Source organism: Trichosurus vulpecula, chromosome 1, assembly GCF_011100635.1.
Source record: "Trichosurus vulpecula isolate mTriVul1 chromosome 1, mTriVul1.pri, whole genome shotgun sequence".
Lineage (NCBI taxonomy): Eukaryota > Metazoa > Chordata > Mammalia > Diprotodontia > Phalangeridae > Trichosurus > Trichosurus vulpecula.
The window spans coordinates 1,798,600-1,812,873 of NC_050573.1; the positions used below are offsets into that span (position 1 = coordinate 1,798,600).

A 14,274-nucleotide genomic window follows, 5' to 3' on the forward strand; every position below is an offset into this window, starting at 1 on the left:
TGATATGGTCAATTATGCTAATAGTTTTCCTAATATTGAACCAGCCTTGCATTCCTGGAATAAATCCTACCTGGTCATAGTGTATTTTTCTCGTAATGAGTTGCTGCAATCTTTTTGCTAATATTTTATTTAAAATTTTTGCATCAATATTCATTAGAGAAATTGGTCTATAATTTTCTTTCTCTGTTTTAACTCTACCTGGTTTGGGTATTAGTACCGTATTTGTGTCATAAAAAGAATTTGGTAGTGTTATGGGCAGAGTTAGAGCCAAGCCCTGTCCTCCTCGGACCTCCAGGCCCAGGGGCCTGCTGAGATAGACTCAGGGCTTTGGGATGTGGGTGGAGCCAGGAGGAGGGGTCTCGCCTTTGTTGCCTCCCTAGCGATTCCAGGTCGGACCTGCCTGACCACGTGGAACTTCCGGCTCTCTGGCAGAGCATGTGGAACTTCCGGCTGCCTGACCACATGGAGTTTCCGGTCTTTGCCTGGACTGCCTGCCCGCAGGGAGCTTTGGGTAGTGTGGGAGGAGAGGGGGAGGAGAGTAGGCGGAGTCAGGGTGGTCCTAGGACCCAGGTGTATTAGCTTTACCTGTCTTTCACCCACGTAACCAAAGAGTGTACCTACGTCACTAAAGGTATAAATGTGCTGCTTGCTGAAATAATAAACGGAGTCACTCACCATCTTGTTCGGCTCCCGCCCCGTACATTGTCCGCGAGATCAGGTCCTTTGCTTAGGCAGAGGCCTGGGGCTTGGGGGGAACCCCGAGCGTAGTCACGAGGCTTCGGAAGCCCGTGACGTGGTAGGACTCCTTCTTCACCTATTTTCCCAAATAGTCTACAAAGTATTGGAATTAGTTGTTCTTTGAATGTTTGATAGAATTCACATGTAAAACCATCTGGCCCTGGAGATTTTTTCCTAGGGAGTTCATTGATGGCATGCTCAATTTCTTTTTCTGATATGGGGTCATTAAGAAATTTCACTTCCTTCTCTGTTAGCCTGGGCAGTTTATGTTTTTGTAGATATTCATCCATATCTCTAAGGTTGTCAAATTTATGGGCATACAGTTGGGCAAAATAATTCCTAATTATTGTTTTGATTTCCTCTTCATTAGAGGTGACCTCACCCTTTTCATTTTTGATACTGGTAATTTGATTTTCTTCTTTCTTTTTTTTAATCAAATTGGCCAAAGGTTTATCAATTTTATTGGTTTTTTCATAAAACCAGCTCTTTGTTTTATTTATTAATTCAATAGTTTTCTTGGTTTCAATTTTATTAATCTCTCCTTTGATTTTCAGTATTTCTAATTTGGTATTTAATTGGGGGTTTTCAATTTGCTCTTTTTCTAGCTTTTTCAGCTGTATGCCCAGATCATTGATCTCCTCTTTCCCTATTTTATTCATGTAAGCATTTAGAGATATAAAACTTCCCCTAAGAACTGCTTTTGCTGCGTCCCATAAGTTTTGGTATGTTGTTTCATTATTGTCATTCTCTTGAATGAAGTTATTAATTGTTTCTCTGATTTGTTCTTTGGCCCACTCATTCTTTAGAATTAAATTATTTAGTTTCCAATTAGTTTTTAGCTTATTTTTCCATGGTACTTTATTAAAAATGATTCTTATTGCATCATGATCTGAAAAGGATGCATTGACTACTTCTGCTTTTCTGCACTGGATTGTGAGGTTTTTATGCCCTAGTACATTGTTGCATTGTTGGTGGAGTTGTGAGCTGATCCAGCCATTTTGGAGAGCAGTTTGGAACTATGCCCAAAGGGCTATAGAAATGTTCATATCCTTTGACCCAGCAATACCACTTCTAGGGTTGTATCCCAAAGAAATCACACAAGCGGGAAAAGGACCCATATGTACAAAAATATTTATAGCAGCTCTTTTTGTGGTAGCCAAGAATTGGAAATCAAAGGGATGCCCATCAATTGGAGAATGGCTGAACAAGCTGTGGTATATGAAGGTGATGGAATACTACAGTGCCATAAGAAATGGGGATGATGCAGACTTCATAACAACCTGGAAAAACCTACACGACATAATGTTGAGTGAGCGGAGCAGAGCCAGGAGAACATTATACACAACCACAGATATACGGATTCTGTGAGGACCAACCCTGACATACTGTGCTCTTCTCAGCAACCTAAGGGGCAAGGACAACTCCAGGGGACTCACGATGGAGAATGCTATCTTCATCCAGAGAAAGAACTGTGAAGTTTGAGTACAGATCGAGGCGCACTCCATGATCGCCTTTTTTTTGCTTCTCTTTTGTTTTTTTGGGTTGGGTTTTTTTTTTTTGGTTCTGTTTCTTCTTTCTCATGATTCATTCCATTGGTCAAAATTCTTCTCCACGACTTGACTAGTGCATAAATTAATTCAATGCGAAGTTATACATGACAGTTATATGAGATTCCATGCCGTCTTGGGGAGGGAGGGGAGAAAATCTGGAACTCAAAACTATGTAGAACCGTGTGTGGTAAACTAAAAATAAATAAAGAAATTAAAAAAAAAAAGATGATGACTGTTTGAGATGTCTGTTGTTCAGTTTCATGCTGGAATACTGAGACCTTGAAGCACTTCTTATTTCTTTTTTTTTTAAACTTCTTATTCTTTATTCAGGAGGTTTTGTGTGAGGGCATCTTAGTCCACTGGACTGGCAAATGGAGACAGTATGAATGTTTATGTGAAGTAAACCCACATGTGACTGCTGAATAATAAGTAAACCCCGCTCCCAACATCCAAAATAGCTTTAGCAATGCAAAATACAAGACAAGGGGGAATCAGAAACAAGAGAACTCAGCAACACAAACATAAGTTCCTTAGGAACAAATTCTCTATTTGATAAAAACTGCTGAGAGAACCAGAAAGCAGTCTGGCGGAAACTGGGCTTAGATGAAGACTTTACACCACACTCCCCAATACCTTCCAAATGGATAAAATATGCTTCTGGGATCAGAAGCAAAGTAGTATGATGGGGAAAAAAATCTTTGTATCAAATTTCTCTGATAAAGGTTTAGATCCAAAAGTATAAACAACGGACAAATATAAGACCAACACTCAAGCAGGACCACTAAGTGTTCAAAGGATATGAACAAACAGTTCTTAAAAGAAGAACCGCAAAATATTCACAACCACTTGAAAGAATGCTCCAAATCACTAGTAAACCCTGAGGTTTCAGCTCACACCCTGCAAAATGGTAAAAATGGAAACAATCGGGAGAAGTGGGGTATAGGCAATAAAACTAAATACAAAAGAATTTTCAGAGGAAGAGAATCTGCCTTGATGGATGCTAAGGATTCAAATTAGGGGAGGTGAAGGGGGGAGGGCACTCCAGGCCAGGGGACAATGCAACGGCATGTATGGGGAATGTATACGAGAGCAGTTTTACTCGGCCAGAGAGTAACCGGAGATGAGACTGGGTACCTCAGTGGAAAACAAGCATGCAGGGCTTCACATCCAGCTGGAGGATCTTGTGTTTTATCCCAAAGGATCCCCTGAAAATTTGTGAGTGGGGGGGTGGCACAGCGACACATGATGGCCAGGTTGTGACAGAAGTGATTCCAGACCTTCCCACAGACTGACTCTTCTATGGACTGGGAGTTCGTATGTACTCAACAACTGCTTTAGTCAGCTTCATTTAAGTGAGGAAGCCAGGCTCCACTGACCATAACCAGTTGAGCAAACTTCATTTAATCCTGGCAGACGAGACTGGCAAACTTCCTAACCCCAATGCTTTTGTGGCTGAGAAAAGGTCATGGTCAAGACCACTTGCGGACTGAGTCCCTGGGAATCTGCCAGAAACAACCATACTTCAGAACAGAAACCCAAAGATGTGGGCTCTCCACTGGGGGGCACATTCCACCATCCACCTTCAGCCCAGTGGAACTACAGGGGTAGATAGGTGCGGGCTCAGCTGGCATGCCCAAGACGAATAAAATGCCTGAGCCCCAACCCTCTGAGGATGTGTTCCTGCTTCACCCACGAGCTCCTCCTAAAAATCTGGCAGCTCTGCAGAGGATGAAGACATTGAGGCTGGGAGACCCAGTCTAGGTAAGAGACGATGAGGATCTGAACAAAGAGCATGGCCCTCCTAGTCTGTCAGGGCTGTGCTGGCGCCAGGGTGAACATTTACAGTGCAGAAGTTGGGACTGCTACAAAAGAGGACTTGAGTGTCCTGCTGACTGTGACACTTAAGTGATGGAGTCAACGTTAATCGTGCAGATTAAGCCGCCCTGCTGGGTTCCCAACCGAATTCCCTCCTGCTCTTTGGTGTGGACTATTTTCCTGGGTCACGAATGCCCTTTTTCTTTCCTTTGGTAAGCCAAGCATGGCCATCTCCCCAGCCGTCTGTGGTCCCAGATAACTGCTGTCACACCTCCTTGCCTGACAATGTCTGCACAGACTGCCACCTCTCTGACAAGTGACCCCTGCAGGGAGCCACAGCTGGGTACTTCACTGAGGCTCCCCAAGGAATCTCCTTTACATTCTTGCACTCACCGGGTGCACCGTTCCTTTGGGCTGCACTTTACTCTGCCTCAATTCAGACAAGTCTTTGCAGATTTCTCTTAAATCATCCCTCTTACTCCCTGCGATGCAATAACATTACTTGACATTCATGAACGATCATTTCTGTAGTCATTCCCCAGTTAATGGGCACCTACTTTGTTTCCAGTTCTTTGCCTTCTAGATTGCTCTTGTCTCCTATGTTTTAGTCTCAAAGATGTGACCCGGATTTGGTCTTTGTGTTGGTGTAGCCTTGCCCAATTGGAATGGAGGCTCCTTGAGGAGTGGTACAAGAGCTACGGAGGGCAGGCATACTGATACCCTTTTGGTAGGGTTAGGAAGTGGCCCCAAGTTCTGGTTTTCAAACTTATTATTTCAAGTGTGAAGAAAAAGCAACTCAACTGTCCATACCCTTAGACCTTACCCAGATCCCAGCATGGAGCGTGGACACTCAGGAGGTCAAAGACAGACCTAAAGTTCCAATATATACCAGCATATGCTTACCCTCCATCTCTGAGGCAGCAGAATACTAGAAACCATGGGCGGGGAACCATTCCTCAGGGAGTGGTCAAAGCTCAGCCCAATGGGGAAGATGTCATTTAAGTGACCATGCACAAATCAGCTACATCCATGGTAACCTGGAGGTAATCTCTGAGGAAAGGCTGGAGTTGGCCAATAAAGTAACAGAGACACCCTACACTCCACATATCCGAGTCATCATCTTCCCCCAAACAACCTCCCCCTCCTCCTGAAAGCACCACCACCTTCCCCACATCGTGGGTTTGGAATCTCAGTACTTTCTGGGCCTCCCTGTCTCCCTTCCCCCGCCCATGCTGTCACCTGCTGCTTCTAGCTCGGTGACATTTCTTGCCTCTGACCCCATGATGCTGCTGGGTTGGCCTTCCTCACACACAACACTCCACTTCTCACCTCTGAGCCTTCACTCTGGCTGGCCCTTGGGCCTGGAATGAATTTCCTCCTTCCCTCTGCCCCAGAAAACTCCTCTCTTCCTTTAAAATGAAGCTCCAGCACCATTTTCTATATGAAGCCTTTCCTGATCCCTCAAGCGTCTGGTTTGTATAGATTCATATTTCTTCACACGAGATGCTGCCTGTATTTTCACACGCACTTGTTTTCTTTCCTATGTGAATGCAGGGTTATTAAGAGGAGGAAATGTTTCGTTCTTTGCACCTGTATCCTCAGGGCCTAGTACAGTGCCTAGCACATAATGGGTCTTCATAAACACTTGCTGACTGATTGAAACTGAAAAAATGGGAACTAAGAATGAATTCAATCCAAGTAAAGGTAGAAGAGAGAGCTCCCTATTCTCCTGAAGCCTACAGGACAAACGGGGACAGAGGCCTGCCAAACTACCAGGCTTGCCATTCTCCTCACATCTGCAGGGCTAAAGGAGTCACTCCCAGGCAAGCCCCAGCGACGCTCACTCATGCATTGCCAGTGGCGCCCCACTCACCCACATGGTGGCTGTTCCTTGGGACGTCTCCCTCTGGTATCCATGGTGCTTCCCCTCGCTCCAGCTGGTCAATCACCTCTGGTTTAGACACTGCAAGTCCTGTTCATTGGAAATGGGAAAGAGCCACAAGGGTAGCTCACAATCGGTCCCACCTCCCTCTGCTGGGAGAACGATGGTGAGGACAAAGCCCATCAACTCTGAAGGAGACACTGCACAGTGTTGCTCAGAAGTATGGGAAAATGTGCCACAAAACGGATTTGGGTTCAGAGAAGAAAGGAATGCATGGGACCAATGGCCTACCAAGAGTAAGGGAACTTACCGCTATTCCAGGTGATGCCTTGGGGATGGCGAGAGGCAATGCCCCATGGTGAACGGAGACGCCAGTGGGGCGCTATGACCAGAAAATGCCATCTGGTATCTCCATCCTGCAGCCCTCAGGCTATAGGACTCTGCACAGTTCACTGGCTCTCTCTGGCACTTGAGGCTTTGTCTTTACAATGAGGCCTCAAAGGTCCCTTCTACTTACAAATCTATGATCCCGTGTGTTTTTCTCTTGGGCACAAAAGACTTAATAACCAGTGACCAACCTCTTATTTCTCTGGGCAAAATAACAATTACTTGATGTTCAACATGCTCACTGAGCTTTACCTTTAAAGGGAGGTGGCAAGGACAGAGTCTGGGTCTCAGGGGGGCCTCCTTACCCAGGCCGACCAGGTTCCAGTAGTTTTCCAGCATGACCTCTCGGTAGAGTTCCTTCTGAGAAGGACCCAGGTGCCCCCACTCCTCTGGGGTGAAGTCTACAGCCACGTCCCGGAAGGTCACTGACTCCTGAAACAACATATACACTTGCACTTACCCAAGGATTATTGCCCTGATGGACTTGGGAGGAAAGGGAAACTGGCAGGAATTCTGGGAGTGGCTCTCACCCCATTCATGCATCCAAGTGTGCCAAGTCTGACATTCAGTAAGTTCTTATGGTGTGTGTGTCTAGCACTGTGTGAAGCACTGGAGCTGCAATGACACAGTCTCTGACCTCAAAGAGATCGCCTGGTAATGGGGCAGAACACATACAAACCACTGTGTACAGACAAGTGTAAGCGGATGGAATCTCAGAGGGAAGGCATTGGACATTGAGGAGAGGGAGAAGCTGGGGTAGGGAACCTCCTGCAAAACTGAGAATGGGAACTGACGAGAGTCTTGAAGGAAGGTAGGGAAGCCAGAGACTGAGGGGGGTGATGAGGGAGATGAGGACATGGGAGGAGAGAAGGAGGTGAGGAGATGAGGGGTGGTGAGGAGATGGGAGGAGAGGGAGGTAAGGAGATGAGGGAGGAGAGGGGGAGATGAGTGAGCAGAGGGTGGTGAGGAGTTGGGAGACAGAGCACTCAAGGAACAGCATGGGGGCCCAAGACACCCAAAGTAAGTGGGCAAAGCCAAGGAGTGGTCAGAGAGGCAGGAGGAGCAGTGCCCCTAAAGAGAAGAGAAGGGGATGGACAGTCTTAAAGGCTGCAGAGAGGCTGAGGCTGAGATAGTCCTGGAACATCTAATTAGAAATATGCAGTAGGCCACTGGTGATGCAGACTGGAGCTTAGCAGAACAGAACTGCGCCTGTACTGGGCATACCCTTTGACCCAGTAATCTATTTGACCTACTCTATCTATATCCCAAAGACCTCCAAAAAAAGGGAAAAGGACCCACATGTACACAAATATTGATAGCAGCTCTTTTTGTGATGGCTAAGAATTGGACATTGCAGGGATGCCCACCAATTAGGAAATGGCTGAAAAAGCTGTGGTATGTGACTATGCTGGAATACTGACAAGCAGGATGATTTGGGAAAAATATGGAAAGACTTACACAAAGATACAGAGAAAAGTGAGCAGACCCAGGAAAACCTCCATACGCAATAACAGCAACGTTGTAACCATAACTAACTGTGAAGGACTTGGCTCTTCTCAGCAATACAATGATCCAAGACAATCCCAAAGGACAAATGAAGTCACTATCCGTCTCCATAAAAAAACAATGGTATTGTCTAAATACAGACTGAAGTAGGCTATTTTTCACTTTCTTTCATTTTTCTCTTTTTTAAGTCTCATACAAAAGGACTAATATGGAAATGTTGCACATAATTACACATGTATAACCCATATCTGACTGCTTATTGTCTTAGGAAGGAGAGACGAGAGGGAAGTAGGGATAGAATTTGGAACTCAAAACTTTAAATAAAAATGTTTAAAAATTGAAAAAACAATCAGACCTACAGATGTGGGAGTCATCTGAATGGAGACAGCCAATGAGAGCACAAGAATGCCTCAGTGGGCAGAGTACTGGCCTCAGGGACTTGCCTGGGCGGGTCACTCGGCCTCCCTCAGCTGTAAAATGAGGTTAACAGGATAATGGGACTGTGGCTGTTCCCACCCAGGGCAGCTTTCTTCTCTAAGAGCAGGCACAATGCCAGTTTAACCTCCCAGCATGAGAGGGCTCTCTGTGATCTGGGATGCTCGATGTGCACCAGGTTTCTGCCTAAGATAGGAAGCCCATTTTCTTTGCCTTTGCTTTTTCTGGATCAGGCGCTCCATTTGAGCACCAAAGGAGGTACCTGTTGAGTACTGAGCAAGCAGTAATTTTTTGCAAATTTTGAAGTATTCTTTGTTTGATGAATCTGCAAAACTCCGTACTTGGGGAAAAGTGTGATTTTTGTTTGTTGCATGATAATACAACATTGACTGTTCTGAGACTTCTTCCTGAGGCACTGTTTATGCCTCCCACAGCCCCCAGAGGATTGTTCTGAATTGGGGACAAAAATTGTGTTCCAAATGTGGCCCCATCTATTGGCCTTGAACATGAGAGGAGGAGAGAGAGGAGTTACAGGGCCTGGCACATACCTACATCTCCTAAGATGGAGACACCAGGGACTGGCAACACAGACATACCATGTTGGCCTACCACATGGGTGGAAGCGGCCTTGGAATGAGCTGTACGGCTTCACTATTAGCTGTCTGTAGAGCTAGAACTGACAATACCTACATATGTACCTGACTGAAGCAAAGTAAAACCATGGAAACCTTGAAGCCAAGGATTCCAGGCTGGATGCTGCTCCGAACCCAGCAGGGAAGCTCTGAGAAGCCCAGGTCCTAAGACAAAGCATGGGGAGGCACACTGGACTTGAAATTTGGTGGGACATACTATGTAGGAACTAAGTTAACTTGTAAACCTAATTCCCCTTACCTCTCAAGAAACTGAGGTACAATGGGGATTAAGCCCTCCAGGTGTTGAGGGAAAATGTCTGTATGTTTGTTCTAATTATACCTTTAAAGCAAATATTCCTCTGCAGAAGTCGATCTGACTGTTAAGGAATAAATGGACCTGGTGTGCCTGGACTCCTAAAACTGAGGGAATACAGTAGATGGAGGGCTTGAGCTAATGGGAGAGATGAGAAAGGTCTCCCTTCCCCCAACTCCCTAAGGGTTCCCAGAGACCTCTGGGAAAGAGTTCCCAGAGACCTCTGGGAAAGAGGTGAAATGTAATCCACCTGGGGCAACAGGCGCCAGAGAATCAGTTAAACGTTTATTTAATGGAATATTATTGTGCTGTAAAACTGATGACTGAATTGCTGAGAGGCATGGGAAGTTTTTACATGAACTGATGCAGACTGATATAAGCAGAGCCAAATGAACAACATTCACCAAGATTACACAACAATGTAAATACAAAGTACAGGATACAGGTACTACCTCATACCTATTAAACTGGCTAATAGGACTGAAAAGGAAAATGACAAATGCTGGTGGGGATGTTGGAAAAATGAGACACAAATGAGACTCCACCAATGGTGGAGCTGGGAACTGATCTAACCATTCTTGAGAGCAATCTGGAACTGTGCCCAAAGGGCTCTAAAACCAGGCATACACAGCAATATCACTACTAGGTCTGTATCCCCCAAAGAGATAAAAAACAAAAAGGAAAACTACCCACATGTACAAAAATATTTATAGCAGCCCTTTTTGTGGTGGCAAAGAATTAAAAATTGAGGGGATGCCCATTAATTGGGGAATGGCTAAACAAGCTGTGGTATATGAATGTAATGGAATACTATTTTGCTATAAGAAATGATGAGCAGGATGCTCTCAGAAAAACCTGGAAAGACTTCCACGAGCTAACGCAAAGTGAGAAGTACTGTGTACAAAGAACAGCAGTACTGTAAGATGATCAGCTGGACTTAGCTATTCAGCAATACAATGATCCAAGACAACTCTGAAGGACTTGGGATGAAAAATGCTCTCCATCCCCAGAGAAAGAACTGATGGTGTCTGAATATAGACTGAAACATACTTTTTTTACTTCCTTTATTTTTCGTGAAGGTTTTTTTGTCTCTGTTTTCTTTCCAAACATGACTATTACGGAAATGTTTTGCATGATTACGCATGTATAATCTATACTGATTTGCTTGCCTTCTCAATGGGGAGTGGGGGAGAAGAAAGTTGAGAATTTGGGATTCAAAGTTTGAAAAAAGAACGTTAAAAATTGTTTAGGATGGGCAAAATACTAAATACTTAAATCAAAAAATAAATTTAAAAAATAAAAATGAAAATACAAGACACCAAAAAATGAAACTGAATCTAGTGACATTACAACAACCAAGCCTGGCCCCAAAGAAGACACAAGAAGACATTTCCTTCTTTACAAAGACATCTCAAATTAGTTCTCTCATAGATGTCTGAAACTCAACATGTCCAAAACAACTCATTTTCTTTCCCCCAAACACACACCTCCTCTCAGTCCCTCAGGCTATCAATCATCCAATCACGGATGACACACTCCCACCCCCAACCCCCCTAGCCAAGTTGTCCCCAAGGCCTGTCAATTTCACCTGTGCAGCATCTCCCCAGTAGACCTCCTCTGACCCTGCCCCAACCCTGGTGCAGGCCCTTACCACCTCACACCTAGACTATGGCAGTAGTCTGCCTGCCTCAGTATCTCTCCCTGCAGATCATCCTCCACTCAGCTGCCAAAGAGATCATCCTTGAGTCTAGATCTGACCATATCGCTCTTCTACTTGATCACCAAGGGGGAAATCAATGTGGGGTGGGGTCTCTTTCTTCATCACCACCAGCAACAAATGTAACAACAGGCAGACAGCAGAGGAGCCTGTGAGTAGCACCCCCACAGAGATGGGTCTTGCATCTGGCCCTCAAAGTCATCACCTGAGGAAGCAGCTTCTGAGGAGAAGGGGCCAAACCATCTCCACCAAATGCTAACCATTTGCCAGAGGGCAGGCGAGCCAGCCAAGCCAAAGCACCAGGGCACCTCAGAGACAGAAGGAGGCATGTGCTAGGAAAGTCAAACCACCACCACCACCACCGCTCTGACCACCAGCTCCCCTCAGACGCTGAGCCCAAGAGCCTTGGGAAGGGTCAGACTTCTAGCCCAGTGCCCTCAGCATCCTCCTAGGAGGCAGCCCCTGGGGACAAACCGCTCCTGCAGGGGCTGTAGTCAGAGCATCTGAAGACCTAGAAAGGAAAGTTCTGGCACCAAAGTCCTTGGCCCTGTCCAATGGTTCCACATCAGAAACTGGTATCACTTTAGCAGTGGAAATGACATTAAAAAGGAGGCCTGACCACCTGCTTTGCTGCTGCCCCCCAAGCACCAAGGGACATTTCCCTTGGGGTCATCTTCCCCATCAGAATGGGAGCTCCCAGAGAGGAGGGCCTGACTCTTCTATTTCTATTCCTAGTTCTTGGCACACAGTAAGCATTTAATCAATGCTTCATTCTTTCACCTTCAGTACCTTCCTGTTACCTCCAGGATCAAATCTTATCTGGCTTTTAAACAACCTGGGCCTTCTCTACGTCTCCAGTCTTTTTACACTTCACTCCCCTCCACAGATTTCACCATGCAGGCCCACTGGCTCCAGGATGTCCCTCATGTCTGACATTCCCTCATTGCCATCTCTAAGTCTCAGATCAAATTCCATCTTCCACAAGAGGTCTGTCCCAGTTCCTCTTAGTATGTTTCCCTAAGAAGCCTCCTATCTATCCTGTATCTACCGTGTATGTATACAAATGTTTGCATGTTGTCTCCTCCATCAGAACTTAACCAGAATGTGTACAGCAGCACTTTCTGTGATATCAAAGAACTGGAAACACAGTAGATGAACACTGATTAAGCAAAGACTAAACAAATTGTGGTATATGTACTTAATGTAAAATTATTGTGCTGTAAGATGTGATAAACATCACGAACAGCAAAGCATGAGAAAACTTCTATCAACTAATGCACAGTGAATTAAGCACAACGAGGAAAATAGTATACACAATGACTATCATGTGAATGAAAAGGACCACAACAAAATAACAAACTTAAACCTCAGAAATTGTCATGGAAATCATAATAGCCTGGTCCCAAAGAAGAGATATGAAAGAGATCTTCTGCCTTTATAGAGGTGAGAGAATGATACAGACATCAGATCGCTTGAGTGTAGTCGCTGGTTTTGCCAAATTGGGTTTTCTTTTTTTAAATTCTGGGTTATAGAGAATGGCACTTTGGGATGAAAGAGACACATTGGGAGATGTGGGTGATATAAAAACAAAAAGATATCAATAAAAATGGCAATGGTGGAAGATGGCCGCATGAAAACAGTGTTTTACCAGAGCTCTCTCACAAGGTCGGTCAGATTCCTATAAAGAAGTGAATTTGAGCAGATTTGAGAGAGTCAGAAACTGCGAGCAGCCTGAGTGGGACAAATTTCCGAGCCAGGAGAGTCTGAAAGGCTGAAGGCAAGACCTGTAGGCTCGGAGAGTGCTCGGCATGTGGAGCTGCTCCAGACCAAAGCGGAAGCGGCCGGCCAGGAAACCCACGTGTGAGACAGGCTGGGAGAAGGCTGGGCACCCAAAACCAGCAGAGATCCCCAGGCCTCCCAACACAGGACAGCAGTCTGTGGAAGCCACAAGAGGCAGCACAACGCCACCGGCCGTGAAAAAACAACTCCTGAGGCTTGCAGCCCAAAGTTATGAAATGCGGCTTCTTGAACTTCCGGGAGACACAATGGCCAGGTAAAGGACTCTAATCCCTCCCCTCCCCACCCAGAGAATTCCTTGGGGGATAAAAACAAAACAAAATGCTGGAACAGAGGAGAAAGAAGTAGGGCTTCAGTGGTCAAATAGTAAAAGTTCATTAGTCCCAGGGGGCAGAGCCGGCAGGGGTCAACACCAGTAGCCCAGACGTGATCTTGCTCCCCCAGGGGAAGTGCCAGACATCAGCTCAAACAACAAAGAGCTGAGACCATTGCTGAAGAGCAACAGTGCTGGAGAGCACCCCTAGGAAAAGAGACGTCAGGGAGCCAGACCCCTCCCCCACACCTCAGGAAACAGAAGGCTATTCCAGACTCACAACCCCCAGAACAAGAAAGCTGGGACAGAGAGCCCTGAGCCCCAAAGGCAGAAATTTGTTGTAAAGCCAGGAAAAGGCAAACCAACACGAAGAAGAACACAAAAAAACCGAGGACCATTGATTCTTTTTATGCAGACAGGCAGGATCAGAATACCAATTTGGAAGAGGACAGCAATGACACTATAGATACATCTGATACATCAAAAGGTAATGTGAACTGGTCTCCAGCCCAAAAAGCATTGCTGGAAGAGATAAAGGAAGATTTTAAAAACCAAATTAGGGAGCTAAAAGAAAATATGGAAAAAAAATGCACTGATGAAATCAAGTCCCTAAAGAATAAGATTTGAGAAATGGCTACGGAGATTCAGAATCTAAAGAGAGAAAATGACACCCTGAGAGGTAAAATCAACCAAATGGAAAAGGAGACTCAAAAGCAAAATGAAAACACTAACTCATTAAAAATTAGAGTTGACCAAGTGGAAGCTAATGAATCTATGAGGCACCAACAAATAGTAAAACAAAATGTAAAGAATGAAAAAATAGAAAAAAATGTGAAATATTTGATTGGGAAAACAACTGACCTGGAAAATAGATCCAGGAGAGACAATTTAAGAGTTATTGGTCTACTGGAAATCCACGATGAAAAAAAGAGCCTTGACAGTATCTTTGAAGAAATTATCAAAGAGAACTGCCCAGAGGTCCTAGAACCAGAGGGCAAAACAGTCATTGAAAGAATTCACCGATCACCCCCTGAAAGAGATCCCAAACTGAAAACACCCAGAAATATCATAGCCAAATTTCAGAACCACGAAGTCAAGGAGAAAATACTGCAAGCAGCCAAAAAGAAACAATTCAAATATCGTGGAACTACAGTCAGGATCACACAGGATCTCTCAGCTTCCACATTAA

At 45.0% G+C, this 14,274-nt stretch overlaps 1 protein-coding gene across 1 annotated transcript in view; it reads right to left on the reverse strand.

Annotated features, from left to right (window-relative positions):
- Positions 1 to 14,274, reverse strand: part of LOC118834710 (zinc finger protein 570-like) — a 44,554-nt gene that overhangs the window by 15,871 nt on the left and 14,409 nt on the right. The window contains exons 4-5 of the mRNA XM_036742151.1: positions 6,678 to 6,804; positions 5,977 to 6,075 (exon numbers count right to left, since the gene is read on the reverse strand). Of these exons, the coding sequence (XP_036598046.1) occupies positions 5,977 to 6,075; positions 6,678 to 6,804 (226 nt within the window). The remainder of the gene's footprint in view (positions 1 to 5,976; positions 6,076 to 6,677; positions 6,805 to 14,274) is intronic.